The 17,577-nt window shown below is 45.3% G+C and overlaps 1 protein-coding gene across 1 annotated transcript in view; it reads left to right on the top strand.

The window, feature by feature from the left end:
- Positions 1 to 15,434, top strand: part of Vstm4 (V-set and transmembrane domain containing 4) — a gene marked incomplete at its 5' end in the record, with an annotated part of 82,438 nt that extends 67,004 nt beyond the window's left edge. Inside the window, one exon of the mRNA XM_010622623.2 lies at positions 11,675 to 15,434. Within this exon, the coding sequence (XP_010620925.1) occupies positions 11,675 to 11,800 (126 nt within the window). The remainder of the gene's footprint in view (positions 1 to 11,674) is intronic.
- Between the last annotated feature and the right edge of the window lie 2,143 nt (positions 15,435 to 17,577).

The following is a 17,577-nucleotide window of genomic DNA, read 5'->3' as shown; positions in this document are numbered from 1 at the left end:
CAGATGTGTGATTTGGATGCACTGTCACCCATTCTGGAGGCTGCCTCCTTGGTCCGTTGGTCAGGTGGGAACACTCCAGAGAGTGTTGGAGTAAATTAGCGATTGCATGTAGGGACACCTGGCTGGAGCTCCCGGGGCCCAGCAGCCAGGACCCATCTGCCTACCTGGGAGGTGGTGGAACAGCAGAATATTGGGCCCGACTCAGACCCCCTCAGGCAGAGCCTGCAGTTGCGCAGAACCGCAGAGGAATCTAGTAGACCTGAACTTGGCATGACCCATCAGCTGAGCAGCCATCAGCAGGTGGACCAAGGGGCAGAGCCCTGTCACTGCCCCACCTTGGGGAAGTTCTTTCTTATTTTCCAGTAATAAAGTGAGCAGGAGGATAGGGGGCTGTTTACCAACAAGAGAAAATTAAACAGGAGACTTCCTGAGGGTAGTGAAACCTCACAGCTCATGCTTGTATTGAGGAGGTGGAGCCCTGACATTGACCTTGACCTTGCCCTCTGAGGCCCCTGACAGGGCAGTGCTTTGACAGGTGGCTGAGATGGCCAGGGTTCCCTCAGGGCTGAGTCTTAGTCACCACCCAAAGATAGAAGTCCTCAGAATGGATAGATAGGACATGGTTCACCCCAGAAGCTCAGGGGACCTCTGTCTTGGGAGCCTACCTCTCCCTGCCTGGTTGGAAGCCATGGAGGGTCACCCTACCCCTTGGGACACCAGGCCTCCTGCCATGTGACCCTGGGCTGGGAAGCAGCCCCTCACCAACCCTGATTTATTGTGCAGGATGTACAGGCAGGACCAGGAAGAGTTTGATCTGAGCTGTGGCAGAAAAGGACTGGAGGCTCATTAGACTCCAGTGATAGAATTCAGAGAGGATTTAATAATAACCCAAATCCCAGCAAAATTATTTCAGAGGACACACATTTCAAGTTTCTTGAATGATGTTTATACTAAGCCAGAGAATTTCTCTTGTTGTCGTTAATGTGCTAGAGCTGGTTCGAGTTAAATTGTACATGAAAAGGATATATTAACCTGCATAAAATATGTTCATAATCTCGATTTAAAATTAAAAAGAAAGAAAAAATCCACAACCACATGTACAATATATTGCCCCGAGTAAAAGCCTTGGGAAAAAAACAAAAACTTTGCCTGTACCACGCCGGCGCCATTTGCAGGGAGATGAAAATTCTATGCCCCCCTTGGCACCCATGCACATCCCGTTACTGTCACCAGGAGTTATGTGTGTGATGGCAGGGAGGGAGGGGTAAACAGAAGTCATTTGGCTTCATGGGCCTCTTCCGGGCCAGTGAGAAAGGCACTGGGACTGCCGTGTATTAGACGTGTCAGGATTAGGTGGTGGGGAATTTCCCATGCTAAGGAGCCCAGTGCCTGGGCACAGAGCTGGCCTTACCAGACCTCTGCTGCCTCACAGGGACCATGTATGCTGACCAGGGAGGGACTTCTCAGTGGTGTTGAGGACCACAGTGGCTGGCCAGGGTCTGATGCTGTTGAAGATGGGCTAAGTGCAGTCTCTTAATACTCTCAGTTCTCTTAATACTCTCCTCCCTGTACTCTACGTGGCTGACTCATCTGGATTCCCATTCAAGCCTCCACCTGCTCCTTCCCCAGCCATGAGAGTGCTCTGGAGCCACCTGACAAAGGAACAGGTGGCAGAGAGGAGCTGTGGCAGCAGATAGCACAGGCAGAAAGTGGGCATGGGTACCCTGCAGGGCCTGCCGCGTGACTTCTTCTCGAGTACATCCTGCCCGGCTGCTGGGGGTCCTGGTGGCCCCACTTTGGGGCAGTCTGCTCCCATGTGGCTACAGGGATGGTCCCTCCCTGCAGAGTAGTAGCTTGTTTTCCATCTCAGCTTGGCTGATTTGCTGCCTTTATAGGGCACTTCATTTCTTGGATCATTGCACTGCTGGGAAATTTTTTTAAAAATCTTTTCCACTCTATTTTATTTTTGTAATCTCGTGAAACAATATCATTTCTGCTCACATTTGATTTTTTAAGACTATTTCATTTAAAATCTCAGTTTTGAACACAGAATACTTCAGAGTTGTTATTAAAAGACTTTTTCAATCTCAGATGGAGGATACTGGCAATGAGGTTCCATTTTCTGGAGAGAAAAATAAATCATTAAAATATCTATAACATCAAGCTAGACATCCAAAGTACCAGGAAGAAAATCTCTGCATGAAATTATGAGTTCACAATGAGGATGCAGTTGAGGGATTTTTTTTCCCTTAGCCAGGTTAAATTCTAATTTATTATTATAACTTTCTAAAGCTAAATTTATAAATTGTTAAGGAGCAGATATGTTGACCAAAGGCAGTAGCATGCAACCTTGTGAATCAATGGTGAGAGTGCTCATAGAATGATAAAGGGACAGATGTTAATGCAGCGGTTTGTTTCCATTGCTCACACTGCACACAGTGTGACTTGAACAATTCAGCAGCAGGCCCACCTCTGGTCTGGGTTTGGTCTTCATTCTTAGTTGACACCCATACCTCTTGCTGATGACACTACTGTGATGGAGATGGTTATGATGATGCTGCTGCTGATGATGGTGATCATGATGGTGAGCGTGTTGGTGATTAGTGATGATGCACATACTCGGGCGGCACTTTTAGTATGCAAACAGTGCCCCAAAGCTAACCAGTAGGAGCGCTCATTTAACTTTGGGACAATCCTCTGTCTCCATATCATAGAGACGACACAGGAAGGTAAATGCCTACTGTGAACATTACTTCTTTAATTAGCCTCTACCTTGACTGTTCTACTTTCTCACTGTCAGGATTGGTGCTCCAGTGAGTATCCTTTCTCATGTAACTTTGAGTATATTTCCATAGGAGAGGTTTTGAGAAGTGGAATTATGTGAAGGTATTCCCTTATTTTCAAATTTGATAGATTTTGTGCAAACACCTTCCAAAAACCTATTTTGTTCTCCCACTAATAAAGGATAGATGTCACCCTTTCTTCACATCCTCCCTAATGTAGGATATTTATTCACCCACCTATCCATCCACACATTTCTCTCTCTCTCTCTTTCTCTCTCTCTCTCTCTCTCTCTCTCTCTCTCTCTCTCTCTCTCTCTCTCTCTCTCTCCCTCTCTAGTTTGCTCATCCATCCCTATTTTAAACGAGTGAGCTGAAAGCTGTGTGCATATTTTATGTGGCACAAGTAGCAGGATTCAGGTCTCCTACTTCTTGTTAGAATGTCATCACAGGCCCCTAGAAAAACTGCAGGAGAGAAAAGAGTTCATGCAGAGAGTGTCCCCCTTACTTCTGATGCCAGGACTAGCTACAGGAGGGTTTCTCATGACAGGATCAGGCTGGTTTTCTTTCATGGTGTCTTATTCATTAAGATGAGTACTATGTATTTACTCTGTGTAAGGTGTCACCTGAGGCAGATGTCTTTCGAGGAACTCAGGCAGTGGTTTGTTCCAGCCACTCTGGCCACTCTAGGGGGACTACAGGGACCCATGCCAGGGGGACCCACCTTGATGGGGGAGCAAAGCCCTGACCCAGTGAGGAACAAGGGCACTGTGTGTGGAAGAAGCTTCCGACTGAGCCACACTGGGCTGTGAACAAGGACAACTCCCAGGTGAGTCCCAGTAACACACAGAGCAGCAGGCTGGAGCACTGGTCCCCAAAGGGAATGTATAGAGCGAGGAGGGGACAGAGCCAGAGCCGGACCATTCTGAGATCCAGAAAAGGACCTCCTCTAAGCAAGAGGAGACACCATTGGAGAATTTAGCACAGGGCAATGAGTGGTGGGATTTGACTTACCACTTAGAGGGTTCATCTTTCCTACTATTGAAAAGAAATCACTAGATTTATGTGGCACCAGCCTGAGGCCCAGGAGCACCGCTCAGCTTCTACCATCCCAAAGAACCTTTAAGTGTCTTCTCTCTGCCTCTCAACATTTCAACAGAGCTAGTTGTTAGAATACTTGCTCATAATTGGTGATAAAATAATAGGCATAGTAATGCATTGGGCACTATGAAATGGGCAGGACTTCTGTCTTGCCCTTGTCATAGTGCCCATTGCATTACTGGCCACTGGTCACTAGGAGACCACACAGAGACTTGGTGATGTTACCCAGGGCTCAGGGATGGCTGAAGCCATAGAACACGGGGACCACTTTGTGCCTCAGATTGGCCCCTGGGGTTGGGGCATTGTCAAGGCACCCTTAAGCACACAATTCCAGCTGTATGCTGACTTGAGGGAGCAACTGACTTCTAGCCCTCACCTTTGAGACTGCCTTTGGGGCCATGGTCCACCAGGACCTCTGGCTCTAGCAGCATAGGTGATACCAGCAGATTTTACTGGCTTCTGCCTGCAGAGACCAAGGTCCTAGTGGAAAAGACCCCTGTTCCAAGATGTTGAGTCAGCCTGGTGATTTGCTCCCATAGGAAGGTCCCTTGAACTTCTCCAGGTCAACCCCATCCAACACTGTGTCTTACGTATCTACTAGACCAGATAGCAGGCAACTCCCTGAGGGCTCTGTTGCCACCCATACCCAGCCTGGCCCAGGAAGATCCTGAGGTCTCATCAGCTTCATGTCCCACACTGTCTAGGGGTGCTCTTACCCATCTTGGGGAGCTGTGCTGTGCTCAGGTTGAGGAGGTGAGGCTGGAGGAGGTGTGTCCAGTCCAGAAGGCATCTCAGTGAGTTCTTTCCTGTCCCCCTCACCCACTCCCTTAGTCAGTGACAGCCCTGCGCACCTGCCTTTGAGATTTCTTGGGTTCTGTGGCCACCCAGGTCCTCTGTCCCTTATATCCAGGCAGGATGGGGCTGGCTCCCTTTACCCTGCCCCTTTGGTCAGAGCTCAAGCCATGTGCTGAAAGGTGTGACCCTGACCCAAACCTCACATGACCTGTGCCAAGCATCTTTTCCTAGTTTCCCATTGATATTGGTCTTTCTGAATTGAATTTCCGGTGATAGTCACATCCCATCCAATTAGAGCCATACCCTTCCTGACTGCTGTAACAGATGCTATCCATGCACCAGCGGAGTGTGGGAGCCTACTGGGACTCAAGGTTCTGAATGCAGACTCTGCCAGGCCACCCCATAACCTGAGCAAGCGTCTTGTCTGTCTAAGCCTGGTAGCACATCTGGGAAGTGAACATGGTTCTTGGACCCACCTTACAGGCTGAGGCCAAAACCAACTGAGGTGGTGACAGTTAGGTGACATCTGTGAGTTCTGCTCTCAGAAGCCTAATTCTCAGTCCCTGCACTGCTATCTCCCAAAAGCCACTTCTGAATAGAATTTCTTTCACTGGTTTTGTTCTTTATTTTTATTTAGCAAGCATGTCAGAGAGCTCTGCTTCCTCTCTTCATAATATGTTTAAATAAGTATACCAGTCAGCAGACCCATGGATCCAAAGGAAGTCAACTTCATGCCCAAGTCATGTAGAATCCAGCAGGATGGATTGGGACCATGGTATACTTTTCCTTCACTACTTTGGACCCACAAATCTCACAAAGCTCAGAGAATACACAGCCTCTGTCTGTTTGGTGGCCAGAGCCAGGGGCCGGGGGTGCTGTTTGGAGAGAGTTGTTTTCCCATTTACTTCTCTGATGAATAAAAAATCAGCACTTACCTGGATGGAGGAGAGTTAGTCTGCCCTGATCTTTCTTCTCCTCTCTGGAGTAAACAGATTCCTGAAAACACAACTCTGTAGATCTGGGGCCGAGCATGTGCAGCTCCAAGGTGATGTTTGCATAAGCATCCAGCATCCTGGGATTGATCCGCAGTCTGGTAATGGTATTACCCAATTGAACTCTTGACATTGGGAAACTTGCTGTACCAGCAATTGCATTTTTCTTTTATTTCTGAAAACTTAATTCAACTTGCACATCCAACTGTGATCTCTATGAAAATGTCCTTTGGAAGGAGTCTCCATAAAAGACTGTTAAATCCTTCTCTCCCTCCCTCCCTCTCTTCTCTTGCTTCTCCAGTAGGAATGTCAACTTTTGGCTTAAATCATGGAAACACACCTGCAAAATCAAATGCTCAGAACATACCCCGTAGGAGCTTGAATTTTGGGACCCCTGGGTTTGGTTTTTCTATTGTCAGCTGAATCTGGTCATCCTTACCCATGTACTTTTCAGTTATCACCAGGAAGTACGGGGTGGGGGAGAAAAGCTTAAAGCAGAAGTGGGAGGACAAGCCTGAGCTAGTACCTATGATCATAGCACCTCACCATTGGCAGGACAGAAGGATGGGATGCAGGCCAGGCCACCGGAAGTGCTGCAAAAACTTGTACAAGCACTTTGTTACACCTGGAGTCTGGGAGCTCACTCCACCTTCTAGTGTGATCACCCCTCATCCTCCTCCCGAGGGGACCCTCCTCTGACTCAGCAGCCATCTGTGAGCTCCAGCGTGGAACTAGCAAGCCCCTCGAAGCTAGGGACTACTGTGTCCTGATACCTACTAGGACAGCAAAAAGCCTACTGAGAGCCAAGAAGGATGAAAAGCCACTGATACTCCATGCTTGGCAGGTGGGGGAAATCGGTGCACCTTGGTGATTTGGCAGTTTAGTTTCTCAAGAAGTTAAATGTGTACCTGCTGGATGACCCAGCAGTGCTATTCCTGGAAAACCTGTATCATTGAACAGGAAGCCAACTATACAACTGGAACCCCTACAATGCTCCTCGGCAGCAGAGACACAAACTACACACAAAGCAAGCTGCAGGCACCTGGCAGGAAGGCACACTAAGTGAAGAGAAGAAGGCAGGTCCTGGAGTGCCTTTTCTGTGATGTTAGCTAAGAAAGAAAGCCATCGTGACCCACCAACAGCTCCCTGGTTGGCAGAGGTCAGCACTGGGGAGCCATGGAAGTATTCTTTGTCCTGACTGTAGTCGTGGTTAGAAACCTGCATGTGTAGTAAGCTCAGAGAACTGCGTACCTACAAAGTCAGTATCTCCCCAGGTCATTTAAACAAGTATTTTTGAAACTTCCTTCATACCATTCATTGGATGATGTAGCAAGAGACAGGAGTATCACGTGGGCCTCAGTGTACTCACATGTGTGACAAATGTTCGTGGCATGTGTTCATGGTCACATGTGGTTGGACATGTGGGGGGGAAGCACTGCACACCTTTGAGAACAAAGCTTGGACTCATGCTTAGAATGTTCCTAGATTTTACTTTATTTTATTTATTTTTGAGACAGGGATCTCATTATGTTGCCAAGCTGGCTCTGGACTGCTGTGCTCAAATGATTCTCCTGCTTCAGCCTCCTGAGTGCTGGGACTAGAGACATGTGCCACGAAGCCCAGCTAGATTTTACTGTACTTATATAAATAAATTCATAATAGTTTAGTATACCACCCCTTTGTTCCTTGGCTAATATTTCCATGCTGACAATGTACTTTTATCCATCCAGCACCCAGGAGGGCAGGAAGGAGGTGAAGAGGGCCCTCCTTAGTGTCAGCAGCTCACAGGTCAGACAGGTCTTCTTGATTTGAATTCAGAGTCCTACCTGCCACCCTCCAGCTCTGGGATTGCCATGGATGCTGGGGCAATTTCTGAGCTTCATACTGAGCTGGGTTAGTCTGGTCCAGATGGCAATGAACTTGCATGGGCTGAAGCCCAGGTGGGGCCATGCTCAGGTCCCTCCCTAGCTTTGTCCCTAACACCCCCTGCTTTAGCCATCATGTCCTGCTTCTGGCTCCTGGTTTACCACAGGGCTTACCTTGTTCCCCTGGTATGCTAAAGACTGTCTCTAAGCTGCTTCTCAATAGCCTCTCAGCCTTCCGCCAAAACTGCAGTTTGGTGAAAAGTGGTGAGAAGCATACATATGCCCCCTTCAATGACCATTAGAAATTTATTTCCAGTTAAACAAACTAGGAAATGTAATTAAGCACACATTTGATGGTGTTAGCCAAAGATGTCTGCCAGAAGAACAGTAGGCCCTTTAAAGATACCAAAGACTGACATTATGCATCTCATGTTGGAAACTGTGTACACTTCGCACCCTAAGCCTCCTATGTGCCGCCTCATATCTTCAATCAAATTATTACACTCCAGAAATATGCATAAGGGAAATGATTGTACACATTTTATGGTAGGTTGTTGCTTGTAGCAGTAATTGAAGTACCTTTTCCACTTATGAAAGTACTAATTTTATTTGTTTTTATTGCTTTTCTAGATGCAATTATTTATTTAGTGTGCTTTGGCTTTATTAAATTATGTTTACTATAGGAACATCATAAAAATGTATGAAAACAACCATCAGCCACGCCAGTCTGGTGACCCGTATGGAGAAAGCTAGTGTTATTTTTCATATCCAAACGTAATGAAATAACTTAAGAATAAACAGATAATCTACACTAGAAAACAATGCAATTTCAAGGTAATGCAATAAAACACCTGGACAATATGATTTCATAAATCTTGGCTCTAAAATTTACATGAGGTGGGTTTTGGGGGCTTATTGGAGGACACATGGCATTTCTAAATGGAATCATTATAATGTGAAATGTAATTAAACCGAAAGGCAAAGAATGTAAACAGGATTTTTTGTAGGCTGGTAAGGTATGGATGGCTAAGAAGTGATGTAAAGATTTTCAGTGTCAAAGGCAAGCAGCTATTCTCATTTCTCTTTCTGTCATCTCTGTACCCCCCCTTCTCCCTCCCTCCCTCCCTGGTACCTCCTGTCCTGTGATGGGTGCTGCACCTCAAAAGAAAACTTGTTTTTCTTTCAGCATTTTTTTCTAAGAAACTTGAAGGTAATCAGTTTGCTCATCCTGAATTTCCTCAAGAAAATCAAACTGGCTCCTGGTTTTGCCCCCAGCTCTCTAGTCTTACTTGGTCTTATTGATACACCTGCATTATTCTCTCAGCTAACTCTCAGGTACACTTAACACTTCCATTGAAATATTAACGCAGAGAGCGGGGGATGTACCTCAGTGGCACTGCACCTGCCTGAAACATGAACGCAAAGAAGGGTAGATGGACACCTTTTTTTAAGAGGTGAAAATAAAAACAACTACCACCACCAAAGTAAAGACAAAAAGCCAAACTAAAAAACCTTAAATTTGATATCTAGTTTGTAGAGACCAGAGCTACTTAACTGAGTAGGATTTTATGATTATAAATGCACAGCCACTTTTATTTTTTCATTATGAATTTAAATTAATGCACTTTTCAAGTACACAAACTTACTTCAATATTCAAATGTCCCCACACATGTGAGTCGTAAACATGACTGCCCCTCTAAAAGAGCCACAGTTAATGGGCTCCATTTGCTAAATAACTTCTGAAGGTCCCCAGGGCTTTCTAGGTATGTAACTTGCATGGAGAGATAATTACTCACACGCATGTGCACACACACACACGTGTTTGCCCAAAGGATGGTAAGAGCAGAGCTCCCACATTCTGCCTGAAGACTGCACCACACAGTCCATTATCTAAATGCTCTGAGCTCCTGCTGATGCTCACTTCTGTGTCCAGTGTTTTGTGTGCTCCAAGAAACATTCCCTCCAAGGGTACATGAGAGAACCTGTTATTGGGGCAACCTTTACACTTTTTTATACTTAGCAACTTGAATGACAGGTGATTAAGGCTGAGTGTGACTTCGAATCATGGTTCTCTCAGGCTGAGCCAGGCTGCGTCTTGTCTCATCCGGGAGGGGCTCTGCTGTCCCCTTTCCCATGACCACCTGGGGCCCACTGCCGTCCTCTGCTTTCTAGTGGAATCCTGACCATAGCCTTTGTTGCACTGTAAAACCTGATATGAGCTGCAAATACTTTCTCCATTTTTCAGCTGCCCTTTGACTTTATTTAGAAAATATTTTGCCATCTCGAGCATAAACATCTATATCATCTTCCTGTTGCTCCTGATTTTGTGCCATATTTTAAAATACCTTTCATACCCAAGAATTTTAAAAACCTCTCTGTATAGTCTTCCAATATTTTTATGGGTTTATATTCTGTATGAAGATTTTTAATTCATTTGAAATTTACCTGGCTATAAAGAATAATATACAGATATGATGTTATTTTTCTCCATTGGCTACCAAATACCCCAAAATATTTATTGAAAAATAATAGATTAATTTCCATACTTTTGCACCAAACCCATTGAGATATATGTACATATATATGCATATAATTTTTAAATATGGCAATTCACCTGCAAGTACCACAGTTCAAAAATTAGTTCAATTATATATTTTTCATATCATGACTTGGATCACCAATTATTCTTTATTTTAACAGTATTTCTCAATCATGTTAAGAAAATATGCATTTAGGGCTACTTCATTCAAAAATTGTTTTTAGCAAAAATACATTTAAATTTTTACTAAATACCTTTCTGGCAACTATAATCATATGGTTTTCTCTTTTGATCTCTTACTCTTATGAATTATACTAATAGACTTTTCTAATATTGAACTATGTTTGCATTCCTGGAATAAAATCAACTTGAATATGATTACCTCTTAATGCATTTCTTCATTTTCCCTGAATAAATTTGACTTAAACTTTATATTAATAAATTATCTTGTTCTAAAATATCTGAACTTTCTCTTCTTTTCTTATGGTCTGGATCAACTTAATTACATTGAAATTATCTGTTCCCCAAAGGAATTTCTTTTAGGAATTCTATGAAACTGCTAGCATGGTACTACTCGCAGACAGCTCTTCCTCCCTTCCTCCCTTCCTTCCCTCCCCTCCCCGCTCTTTCCTTTCCGCCTTCCTCCCTTCTTTTCTTTTTCTCCCCCTCCCTTTGTTCCTCCCCTTCCTCTTATTCTCCCTCTCCCTTGCCCTTTCCCCTTCCCCTTCCCTACCCCCTCCTTTTCTATGGTGATCAGTACATTCAAATTTCATTACCATTTATATTTTTCTGGAACATTACCATTTTACTCTGTATTTCAAAACGTTTCTAATAAGCTCTCTGACAAAACTTTTACAATCTTCATTTGCATTCTATCTCCTTTCCCATTTCCTGTTTTATTCATTTGTACTTTTTTCTCTTTTTAGTTTGCTTTATTGTTATTTTCCAAACTCTATTATTTGTTTTGGATGCATGTTTCAGTTTTGTTTTTAGTGGGTTTTTTTTTTCCTTCTGTTTTTCTTTCACTTATTTTGTCCTTTTCTAGAACCTTGAGATGGATGCTTGACCAATTCAGATTGTTTAACATTAGTATTTAAAGCTATGACTTTTCTTGAGCATTACTTCAACCATGCACTCTTTATAGAGTCTGGCAAGTAATATTTTTACATCATTATTTTCAAGATACTCTGAAATTATAGCTTTATATAGGTTAAGTCATTTACAAAGATTTTTAGGTTGATTATTATTTCCGAGGATGGTTTGTTTTGGTTTCTACCTATATATTTCCTTTTGATCAGAACCTGCTATGTTTGACTTCTCAGAATTAAAGTTTTTTTGGAGGCCTAGGGATTAGTAATTTTCATGTCAACTTTAACATACATCTCAGTGTCTATCTGTAGGGCATAGAGATACAGGTGGAACAATGAGATCTACCTAGCTTGACAACTATGAGATTTTATGCACTTTTCAATGTGTGTGTCTACTATTTCCCCTCTAAATCTCCAAATGCTATGAAAATTCATACTTGAAGAATGGATGTGGAGCCGAATGTGATCAGCTACCATCCTGGTTTTCTTTCTCTCTCTCTCTCTTTTTCATAGCCAAAGATCGCCGAGGAGAACTTGACCTACGCAGAACTGGAGCTGACCAAACCCCCCCGGGCTTCCCAGGGCGCCCCACCCAGCACCGTCTATGCTCAGATCCTCTTCGAGGAGAACAAGCTATAGTCCCCAGGTCCCGTGTCCCCGCTGCCCAGTTATTTATAAAGCCTTGGGGAGGAAGCCCCTCCTGCGGTTCTCTCCGTTGAGACTTTGTGTGTCCAGTGGCACTCCTGGTGCCTCCACATCCTGGTGCCTCCATGTCAGAGTCAGGCTGCCCTCCTCAAGAACAGGTGGCCCTGGGCCAGAGCCCTGGGCTGAGGAGTCTGCCTGATTGTACCTGGGAACGCTGTCAGCTGAGCCAACCCCATCACACCTCTTTCCCCTCTCCTGGATTTTAATTTGTTAAAATCTTTTTCTAAATCTTAATTTTAACCTTCCACACTGCTGATATCCTTGATACAAGCTATAGGAAATGCCATTGTAAGCCACAGCATGAGACGGTAGATACACAGTAATTGGCTTTCATAGACCCACATGGCATTATCAGAGCACCCTGGGCTCAGCAAGCCGCAGATGGCAGCAGCCACTTCGATGGCATCCATTGTTTTAAATAGATAATCCTAGTGACATAAGCTCAGAGGGACCATGGGAGAATCTGAGGTTTCCGAGAACTCTGTACCTGCCAGCCCACCACGGTCAAGAGGCCACAGGCCAAGCACATCCTTCCAAAGGGCTCACCAGGGAGTTTACCACCAATGGACAGTAGAGCAGGTGGCCTTGCCTAAGTGTGCCATGCTCTGTCTACTCACCTGCCGTCCCTGCTATGGGAAAACGAAGCCTTCCTCCAGGTTCCCTTGGGGCAGGAGAAAAGGACACACACAGTACCCTGGAAACTGTGTCTTGAAGGCCCTGCTCTTTGCCAAGTGCCTTGTCTACCTCCGCCTCATCTGTGAACTCAAACGGGGTTGGGTGTTGCGGGGCTGCAGGGCCTTGCCCTGTGTACAGGAGCCGGGAACTCATTGAGCTCTGTCTCTTCTGCACATGGTGCTAGCCCCATGCTGTTCTGTCTGTGAGTTTCTCTGAGTGGCCATGTCTTGCACACACATTATATATGGAAATGGTTTGTCTATGTAGTACACTGTATATATGTGATAAATTATCTATTTTAAACACAGCCAGGGTGTGGGTTGTGACCCTCTATATCACAGTGTGACTTTGGTTTTCTTATCCCCTGAGAGCCGTGGGTTCTTTATACCTGGGTGAGTACAGAGGTGACTTAATTTCTCCTAGAATGCTTGCGGGCATAAATAAGATACTGAGTGAGTACAGCCAGATTCTGGAGACTGAATCCTTTCCCCAAGGATGGCTGTTGATGTTCATGTTAAAGACAATCTTCATTTCCACAGTGAAAATTTCTAAGACTCAGAACCATAGCTTTAACCACTTACCAGTCTCATTATTTAAATACACGATGACCAAAATTTGCATATGTTTTGCTAATTTTTATAATATAACAGGAAATATAAAAATGACAATCAAATTTATTCATCACAAGAATTGACTGGTTGAAATGACACCCACCTGAATGATGCTCAGGGTAAACTGTTAACTTGTTAAAAATGATTTCTACACTAATGCTCCCAAAGACTCGTGATCCTGTGCCTGCTGCTTGTGATTTAAGGAAAAGGGTCCAAATGAAAGTGGATACTGGTTTCCTGGAAGTAAAAATGACCCACCTTGACAAAGTGGAAGTCCTCCCTGCCGGCTGACATGTGTCTCCTTACCTCTACAGATCTGAAAGACCATGAACACATCATTAGCTTTGAGGAAGACCATCTGGGAGAACACTCTAGAACTTCTCAGCATCTTTGGGAGGGGAAGGTATATGGTTAGCATGCCATTCATGTGGTAACTACCATCGGAGATGTTTTATTTTGTCATGGCAGTGTTCCAACAGATGGAAAGGGTGATTTCCTAGTTTACACAGCTGTATGGATAGGTGGGGCCGCCAGGTGCCAAGGGCATAGGAGATGATGGGGAAATGGTAGCAGTGTGGGGGACAATATCTTCTCAGGCCCCAGGTGCCCAAATCAACCCTTTTAAATGCAGTCAGAGTTTAGGGTCATCACATAATGGAAGCGAACACATTTCAACCAAGTACTGCCCAGAGTGGCAGCAATGGACTGTGCCTACTCACTTAAGGTGACAGACGTTGACATTCTTGCCTTTGTAGGCTAAAAATATGTCTACTCATTCATTGTCTATCAAACAGACCACAATCATACAATACCATTGCTAGATAAGAGGGAACATGTTATTTAATTAGAAGGTAGCAAACTTTCTTCAGTGTGTTCTCACTATAAAGCATTATTGGGAGCAGAAACAGGTGAGTCATTTTCAAAATAATTGCTCGTATGCTTAAATTAGAGAAAATGGGGGCCCCTTGCTCCTTGCAGGCAGAAAGCAGACACTCTAAGAGCTGGTGGGAGTGAGTTTCTGCCTAGGCCATGGTGGTCAGGAAGCCAGGAGGGGAAATATATCAGCTAGGCTGAGTCCTGGTGGAGGAGAGGGCTGGGGTCCCTTTCAGTCACCTCTTCCCTGCATCACTATGATCCTGTCAGCACACAGAGACAAGAAGAGAAAGCCTCACCTGCTGCCTCCTGATTCTTGCTGGTGTGAAAAAGGTACCCAGAACTTCACAATTTGCAAGGTGTAATTCTGTGGACTGCCTACTCCTTGACAAACCCAGACTCATTTGTAGGGGCGATTCCTGATCTTGCCAAGCACTCTGACATAGGTGGTGATCATCACTTCACAGAGGTCCAGGCATGCATGTGACTCATCTGGATGGATCAGCATCCATGGGAGAAAGAAGCCATCTTCGCTGGGCAGCACAGCTGTCACTGGGACCTTTGTAAAGCACAGATCTTGGTTCAGGAGGTCTGGAGTGGGAGCTGGGTTCTGAGTTTCTAATGGTCTCCCAGGAAATCTCCATTCTTCCAACCACACTTTAAGAAGCAAGAATATAAAAAGATAGTAGGAGATAGTGGGAGGGGCCCAGAGGTCACCATGGGGATAAGGTGTCCTCAGTTATGTACTAAAGCTGGAGCCCTCCCAGGGAGGGTTGCCCTGCAAGGATGCAAGGATGGAAGGGGCACTGTGATGATCCCATGTGGCTCTTGCTGGAGGCCCAGGATGGGTGCAGGCATTACCGTGAGGGTGTCCTGCACCTTCTGTTGTCACTGGTAAAAGATGACCAGGTGCCTGCTTCCTCAGAAGCACAACTCCATAAGCTCTGTACTGATTGAGTATCTGATTGCTGGACTTTAACGTGCTGCACTCTGTAGTTTTAAACAGAATCAGCAAAGTTTACAGCTCTGGTGAAGTGCACCTAGCTCTTCCATATTAAACTTTATTAGCAGTGTCATTCATCAGCACAGAAGCTGCGCTCCTTAGTGCCTGACGTGGGGTCCCCATGCTGTGGAGGGAAATGGGTTCTGTCCTTCTGTGTAGCAGCTTCCTGGCTCCGAGGATGTGGAGCTGGCCTCTTGTTGCACCTGTGAGCACAGAATTTTGGACTCTGTATTTACAGATGGATCTTAAGGAATCTGCAAAGTCCCAGGCATCTTTCTGCAGAAGTCTGTGCTCTGTAGGTGTGGGTTGGACATTTTCTTCCATTTTCTAAAGGTGTCCTTGATCTGCAAGGTACAGGACCGTTAGAGATATACTGTGAGCTGGCTCTAGCCATGCTGACCTCCGTAGTAGTAAAATGTTCTTAAATTTAAAAAGAATGTATAGTAAAAGAAAAAAAAGTCTTCCTGAATTCTGCAAATTATTCACATCCCATCTCAGTGAAAGGAACTTGTTGGGTGACCTCTTAATTCTCACTTGTTTTGTTTTGGAAGACTGGGGATTCCTGTAGTTTATCACCATCCATGTGGCTCGCTGCAGATACCAAGTATATGTCCTTCTGTCCTTGGCCAGCCTGGCCTCTGACAGCATGCAGCTGAGTGAGGGAATGGCAGGGGTTTATTTTCCAGGGGTTGGGACCTCCTGAGTTACAGACCTGGGTGTGCAGGGACACACAGGGCGCCCCTTGGCCCCCAGTCTGGGGAACTTCTTATTGCTCTTCTCCAAACACAGCACCCAAGCTCCTTGAGGCCGACAGTCTCACTAGTGACCATCACTGAGAACTTGCAGTTCTTTCTGGCTTCCTCTCACTCTCCTCTCCTCCCTTTCTCCATAGCCCAAACCCTGCAAGACCACACATTCTTCTCCAAATCCAAACTCAGCCCAAATCTCTCTCTTTATCTTCTTATCCTGTTAAATATCACTAAATGTCATTCACCCTATTTGCAAGCAAACCTATAATGCATGTCATGTGCTACAAACTAACTAGCTGTGTCTAAATGATTCTCTCTGGCTTAGGTACCAGGCTTATTATTGGATTTCCCAGATGGGGTTCAGCGTCTGGGGTTATTTTTCCTCACATGTAGTCTATTTGCTTTAACTTAAGTCCTGGCTCTTCTCACTTGGTAGCATGAATACTGGCTTTCTGGCCCAGACCTAGGCCTTTCTTTCCACTGCTATGCGTCTTTGGAAAACTGTTTGAACTCTTTGACCTGAAATTTCCTCTTCTGAAAAGTCAGGACATAAAGTTGCTTTGCCATTGCAGCAAGCCCAGTCTGGGGGAGAGGACAGGCCCCTGTCACTTCATCAACCCCTCTGAGGTTGTCCCCGGCAGCTACCTCACCCCTCTTTTCATTGCTCCACAGCACAGTGACCAAAGGCTTGAAGGTGCTTTGACAGTGGAAAAGCCTGACCCATATGGAAGGGATTTTCTTTCTTTCTGGTAGAACTTATTCCTCCCCAAGCCACCAGTGGAACCCTCTGCCCAAAACCACACTGCCTAGGGCTGCTATGGCTCAGCAAAAAGACACTGCTATATTTATCCCCTTGGAAGCTAATGCTGCCAGTTTCCACAAGACCAGCCTGAAATAACATGCTGGACCAGCAGTGGGGACACCAGTGTGGGGACTGGCAGCCCTCTGTACCACAGGCAGGTACATGTCTGATGGAGTCCTGGAGTATCCACCCTTTCCACCCTTAGGGTTTGTGGAAGCTTCTCCTCCATGGGACCAGAAGGGGCTGCAGCCATTTCCACCCAGGCCTGGGACCACAATGGACTAAGGGCCTAGCTCAGGGTGAGCCATGGGCTCAGAACTCCCAGCTGCTCTAGATCTCTGGGGCCTGAGGAGAAAGTGTCCTCAGTGTCCCAGGAAGATAACTGGCTTCAGGCTTGAGACTGTAAAAATGGAAGAATGAAGGGAGGGAGACAGGGAAAGAAGGAGGAAAGAGGAAGGAGGAAGGGAAGGAGGGAAAGAGGAAAAGAAGGAAGGGAAGGAAGGAAGGAAGGAAAAGCAAAAACAGGCACCGGGGATGTATCAGTGGTATATCCCTGCCCAGTTTATAAGAGGCCTTCAGTTTGATCCCCAGAATTGCAAAAGAAACTCTAAAATACAATATTGTTTGTCTGAGCTACATGCACTCAAAAACAGTTAAAATGGTAAACTTTACGTTACATGTATCTTCCCCACCAAAGCAAATCTAGGAGCATCATACACCCATATTGCAGCAGGACCAGCTTTTCCCCACTTTGATGTGGCTTTGTCCCCAGTGTGTGTCTGCACACTTGTGAGTCCTGCTTTTGTGGGAGTTCTGGGGGGCTCCAGCTGAAAAGTGCAGCCATCACAGAGAAAGTGTCTTCAGATCCCTGCTTTCAAATGATGCCTGTTTCTAAGGAGACTTTCATTGCCATCCAGCACAGGGCCTGTCTGTCACCTGGCTAGTGTTCCACAAATATACCCTTTTGATACTTTTTTTTTTTTTTTTTTTTTTTTTTG

This window comes from Fukomys damarensis, unplaced genomic scaffold, assembly GCF_012274545.1.
Source record: "Fukomys damarensis isolate Sample0158 unplaced genomic scaffold, DMR_v1.0_HiC HiC_scaffold_1, whole genome shotgun sequence".
Lineage (NCBI taxonomy): Eukaryota > Metazoa > Chordata > Mammalia > Rodentia > Bathyergidae > Fukomys > Fukomys damarensis.
This window is presented reverse-complemented; position numbering and strand designations above follow the sequence as displayed.